Source organism: Eurypyga helias, unplaced genomic scaffold, assembly GCF_000690775.1.
Source record: "Eurypyga helias isolate BGI_N326 unplaced genomic scaffold, ASM69077v1 scaffold32574, whole genome shotgun sequence".
NCBI classification, from domain to species: Eukaryota; Metazoa; Chordata; class Aves; order Eurypygiformes; family Eurypygidae; genus Eurypyga; species Eurypyga helias.
Genome location: NW_010247685.1, coordinates 27,899 through 34,085, shown reverse-complemented (window position 1 = coordinate 34,085; position 6,187 = coordinate 27,899). Strand labels below are relative to the sequence as shown.

The 6,187-nt window shown below is 40.0% G+C and overlaps 1 protein-coding gene across 1 annotated transcript in view; it reads right to left on the bottom strand.

Moving 5' to 3' along the window:
* Positions 1-367: 367 nt before the first annotated feature.
* The window catches only part of RANBP2 (RAN binding protein 2), a gene marked incomplete at its 5' end in the record, with an annotated part of 31,541 nt that continues 25,721 nt past the window's right edge, over positions 368-6,187 (bottom strand). Inside the window, 6 exons of the mRNA XM_010150802.1 lie at positions 368-944; positions 2,537-2,871; positions 2,996-3,269; positions 4,729-4,871; positions 5,040-5,138; positions 5,674-5,902. Coding sequence (XP_010149104.1) covers positions 639-944; positions 2,537-2,871; positions 2,996-3,269; positions 4,729-4,871; positions 5,040-5,138; positions 5,674-5,902 — 1,386 coding nt within the window. The remainder of the gene's footprint in view (positions 945-2,536; positions 2,872-2,995; positions 3,270-4,728; positions 4,872-5,039; positions 5,139-5,673; positions 5,903-6,187) is intronic.

The following is a 6,187-nucleotide window of genomic DNA, read 5'->3' as shown; positions in this document are numbered from 1 at the left end:
CCAGGGTCAAGTAGATGGTTTTCACTAAACAATTTAGAAATCCTCTATGTACACAAAAATAAGTTGGTATATTTTTCCCACAAAGACTTAGAACATGAGAACTATGCTCTAGCTTTCAAATGCTGCAGTGCTGTGCGCAGAGGCTTCAGACAGCATAAACCAGCGTCTACTTCCTCGCTGCCTCAGCTTGCTTTCTGCACATCAGAATAGCAAGTTGCAAAGGCCTTCAGCTTACTGACCAGCAATTAGCACCTACAATTAATGTATTCAGAAGATCTGAGAGCAGGAAGCCAAATAGGTAAGTTTGTGGGGGTTTTTTTTTTTCCTTTTTTTTTTTTTTTAAACAAACCAGAGTGAAGACAAGAGATTTATTTTAAGAAGACTAAGGTTTATTTTTTAAAATTTGACATTTAATACAAATATGTCAGGATAACACAAATACACCTGAAATATGCCAGTGTCTGAACTTATTTAACATGCAAAAAAATCAAATCAGAACACATAAAAAACCCAAACTATAAGCTGTAATTTTACATTTATACATCAGAAGTGTCCATTAAGAAATTGAAATAATTAGTCAATAACATCTAAATACTGATTTATACTGCTAGAACATCTGTATACTCAAAGCAACAATTCTATATTTGTCCACAGTCTGTAATGACAATTCTTCCATTTACTAGCCCTTTAGGAGAACCAAAGGATTCAATCTTTTTCACAACATCCATTCCATCTTTCACAAATCCAAACACCACATGCTTGAAGTCCAAGTGTTCTGCTTTTTTAAGTGTTATGAAAAACTGAGAATTATTCGTATCCCTGCCCCTGTTTGCCATGGACAACAATCCAGGACCGGTGTGTTTCACTTCAAAATTCTCATCTTCAAATGCTGTTCCATAAATTGACCGTCCACCTGTTCCATCATGGTTAGTTATATCACCTCCCTTAAAAAAAATACAAGTCACAGCATTAACTTTCAAGCCCCAAAACATGAAAGCAACAGCACAATCCCATTCCCTTTCAACAGTAAAAACTTCTCTGGAAGAACTCACTTCTTAGTTTTCACTAGTACTGTATTTACTTAGATAGCAGGCATCCCAGCTTCAGCTTTGTTCATGGTTGTGGAAGCATTAGTGGAAAGTTTACCCCCTCTTTTACTCTAAACACAGCATTTTATCTTCCTGCTCCACACGGTGATCACTCCTCCAGGCCCATCTTCCCCACTGCCTGCACCTCTGACCAGCTGTGACCTGCATTACCTCACTGAAGGTCTGCCCTTGCTTAGCCCCTGCAGGCACAGAACTGATCCACTGAAAGAGGTTAAGGCACCAACGATCAGTAATTTCTTGCTCCTGTGCAGGCAGCAGCTTTTCCCACATTACTGCTTGTTTAGGAGAGCAGCTGCTGCTAGCGAGCAGTGCCTTTTGTCTTCCTGCAAGGCAGCAAGCTTCTGGCTCCTGAGTATTTGACTATGCACGCAGAGGTGACTGTATAGGTTATCATCTCTTTGAAGGAAAGCCTTAATTCTCATTGAAAAGCCTCTCACTGTACCTTCTAGAAAGCGTAGGCAAAGCAAAGCACTTAGAATACACTGATTTCATGTGTTAAAAGCTTACTTTTTGTCAGGGTACAGACGGTGTGGTTAACTGTTAAAAGTCTGCTTCTTACAGCACGTGAGATACCCTGAAACAAGCTGAAACCCTAAATGAGCAATGCTGCTTTCCTCATCAGAAAGGCAAAGTTTCTTAGCAAGAGAGCCGTGAAGGGCACACTTCAGGCACAGGCAATGCTTAACCAAGAGCCAGAACCATTTTTTATGCTGGTGACAAGCCGTTCACTACTGTCTACTTCTGCGTTTGTGGAAAGTCACGCCTCATGTTCAGGGACATGACATGCAGGAGGATTAGTGTAGTGTGTAGGGGAGGTGGTTCATTCTGCCTGTTACAGATGCTCTTGGTGAAAAATTTGGGTATTTTAAGGAAGGCCAGTGCATGGTAACGAGGTCCAGAAGTTGTCTTTTAGAAACTTGAGCATCCAAAGTATTTGGAGTATCAGTTTTAAATTGCATGTTGTCTGAAATACGAAGCATACTACAAAATCTAAGAGGAGTGTGGAAAACAAGTGTTCTTAGCAGGTGAGCATGTGAAAGTTCCTCTCTGTAGCAAGAGAGAGAGGGCTGAATGGTCGTTTTGGGAACCCCTACTTTCCTTGGTATTCCTGTTCAGCAACGGGCCCTCCTGTCCATTGTGAGAGGAGCTCTCTATCTCTGTTTTTCCTTCCACCCTAACACAGCAGCACTAGGTAACACTAACCATCAGGCAGCTGGCAGATGCAAGTAAAAAGCATTTGGCTTAGGGTAGCATGTGTTGCTTGCACCATTTCTCATCCCCTTGTAGGAGAAGGGCAGATGAAACTACCTTGCACACCGGACTCATGTTGCCAACAAGAACATGCTATCCTGCATAAGTGATTTTTCTGAAGTGCCACAGTTAGTCAAGATGATGAATCTTGGCAGGAGTCTTCCTGTTACACTTACCTGACACACAAAGTCAGTGACTATTCTGTGAAAGCTGGAGTTCTTGAATCCAAATCCTTTCTCTCCTGTGCACAGGGCCCTGAAATTTTCAGCAGTTCGAGGGACGATATTTGAAAACAGCTCCATGGTTATGTGTCCTAAAGGTTCATCATCAGCAGAAACTTCAAAATACACAACAGGGTTGGTGTCCTTTGACAGCCCTGCTGCCAGAGATACATGTCCCTTCTGTAGTTCCGACAAGCTTAGCTGGCATTCTTCAAACCTCCTCTTGAAAGAATTAGCCATTTCTTGGCTTTTAAATCTGACTGCCAGTTGTTCTACTTTTACTTCACCATCTGAAAAGAAATACGAGAACAGGTTTCTTTGGTTGTATTCAGTATAGTCAGAAACTTTTGGGGAAAAACTAAACTTCAACCTACAGACCACCTAGAAAAAAACAAACCATCTGAGAAAACTCACCAGCATAATCTGTAGCTGTCCAAATTAAAGCATTGTTCGATGTATCAGAGGGCACTAAGTTCATTTCTTTGGTGATGACGTGGTTTGCACAGACTTTAAGAACTTGGTCCCTTCTCATTAGGACTCTATAGTATTTCTTCTGTGTGTGGAAGAGGATCTTTATTTCTCCAACACCACGCTCCTTCCACTGTGTAGCATCTCTGTCCCATCTGTAAAGTTTTGCCCTCTCTTTGAAGAGAATTTCTTCATCTTCTTCCCCAGATTTTACCTCCACCTAAAAAGTAGCACAATAGAGAACCCTGAGTTCCCAGAGAGCTGCTGTCACCAATAATATTAGTGTCTTACATACACTTACAATGATTCTGACATATTACAGTGGAAAATTATTCCATGTGTTCTTTTGTCCAGCACCATATTCACCCCACATCACTGAGTGAAGCATCTAGCCTTTTCAGACTTCAAGAGCTCTACTACTACTGCAGTACTACTTTGCCATGCTGCACATGGTTTTTGGTGCATGTGTGTTGGTTTTTGCTTCTGGGGTGAGGTTTTTTTCTTTTCTTTAAAAGAAAACTATCAAATGATACAGTACTATTACCATTCCAGTTGTTACCTTCTGAACATTGCTAAAGTACTTGATATTTGCATTTGAAGAGAATGAACAACTGTGTTACACAGAGGCCTGACAGCCACATCTCCTCCTCGCTTAATGTATGCGTATTACTGACCTGTAGCCTCATTTAGTTAACACCTCTTCCAAAGACAAGGAATGCTTGGGAGAATTGGAGAAATACATGACAAACAACTACTTGTGTAGGGAGAAATGGGACTGAAGAGAAGCAGCAAGTAAGGGAAGAAAGAAAACCACGGAATGACACACCAACGAGCAAAGGTGTACACAAGTTTGAAGAAGGTGGTGGAAGGCATGTTACAACTATGTCAGATTTTCTGTTCAAATTCAAGGACACTGCATACTGTTTGTGTTCTGTCTTGCTACAAAATTATACTGATCTATAATTACATCATATTATTTACAGGAAAGCCAGACAACAAGACTCAGAAGTCTGAAATGGTTACTAGGCATACCAAGGCTAAATACCAAATCAAGACATGAACAAATCTGTGAAGCCTCACTCGCAGAGTTATAAGCCCCCACTTCAAAGCTGAAGGTTCTCCTACTCCTTGAAAAAGAAAAGAATGTCTTTTCAAACTAACAAAGTCAGTTCCCTTAGCCTTCAGGTGAGGTTAACTCTACCGCACCTTTACTGCTTAGTGATTCTAGCCACCTCTCGCCTACCTTAGCCTAAAAATTCTAAGTTGGCATGGCTTTCGCAGAACTGAACCTACAAGTCGTTGACACAAAGCGACAGCCAAGTTGTATTAACACGAAGAGTTATTTATCTCCCCCCCACTCGGTTTTTAACTGTGCCATAATGAATCCATTTCAGCTTTTACAGTTCGTGTGTACGGATTTGCATCCTGATCAACACTCAAGGCATCATGGCATGGACTTTGAAGATGGTAACTGATGCACCAGACACCTCCCCAGTGCTGTACCACGATTCAAACCAGCAGGTGTTTCTACACAGGCAGTGCAAGAAATAAGGAACACAGCACACAACACAAAGCAAAGATAGTGAGTTCAAAGCCTTTTTTAAAAAAAAAACAAAAAAACAAACAAACTTTAGACATGCTTATCTTAATGCTGTTTTATATTCCAGAAGTCCCCTTACCTCTGGTAGAGACACAATTGGCTCAAAGTGGATATCATCACTATGTACCACCTCATCATCACTACCACCTTCATCTTCATCAGCTTTACGGGCTGTCTCTCCAAACACAGCTGCTCCTGTATTTGCCCATTTGAAGTTTTTATCTACAATTAAGAGTTACATTTTAAACTTTGAGTAGTTTTTTTTTTCTTCCTGACAAAAACTTGCAAAACACTTAACTGATCGATGAGTAGAAATTTGGTGCACAAAAGGTATATTGTATGAAACAGAAGTCCATCTGAGTGTCTGTCTCAGAGACTGGTTTAACTCACCTTTTGAGCCAAAAGCAAAGTCTCCAGAGTTTTTGGAAGCCAGATCTGCAAATGACAAGCCTGTAGTATTGCCGAAGCCAAATGAGATGACTCTGTTTTCTGTCAAGTAAGAGGGGAAGGTGAAAGATTTTTCCTTTCCTTTCTTAAATAAAATGTGTTTAACATTGTGTAGTCACAAGAATAAATTGGAGATGTCTATGCTATTTTAACCTTCCAATAAATTTAAAGTCTGCATAACATTTTTATGGTGACAGTCATTTATTATGGTTTAAAAAAAAAAAAACAGGGCTCAAGACTGTGTGAGAGTTTCAGCATGCTACTTCTGTGCAGATCCACAGAGCTTTAGTGTATGCATGTGGTATTTAACAGTAAACTAACGACAGGAAGTACATCATATATAAGTTATACAACAGACAGTAGCTTTGCTCCGTAGTAGTGCCATTTGAACATACCAGAAATCTGATGCATAGCATTATTTTAATCCCCAGTCACATTTTTTCTAGACTGGTACTCATGCTTCTAATTCAGTAATGGCACTACTTCTCTCCAAGGCACAACTATAGCAGATTAGTTTATCTACAGAAAAGCATACTTACATTCCTACAAAAAGAACAGACCATAGCCCTGACCTCACCTTGTGCTGACTCTGGACAGTCCGAATCACTTTTTTTAGTTGACAAGTCTACAGGTTTGTCATCAGCCCCTGATGAAGCCTGTGATCCATGCACAGTTTCCGTGGTGGAATCTGGTTCTTCACTGTCAGCAGCTGACTGGAGAAATACTGTCACCTCACCGGTTGATGGAGTAGGTACTTCTTCCTTACTGGTACAGACTAAGTCAGTTGAGCTTGTAACCTCATTTCCCTGAGATTAATTTAAAAAAAAAAAAAAGTAAAGAAATAAGCAAGTGAGCTAGAAGAGCCTAACAGTCAAATCACCTCACTGGGAAACTAAATAGTTGTTTTAGAAAAATGAAAGAACACCAAGAAAAAAATAGTTGTAGGATTTAAGTTTTTCATTAAATTTAACACACACAGGAACTTGACTGAAGCACCTCTGAAGTAGCATGTTTCAAAAAAATACTATTATCTTCTGAAATCAGTCTTTATGTATACATTAGAAGTAATTTTACTAGCCAAAGCAGTTTAT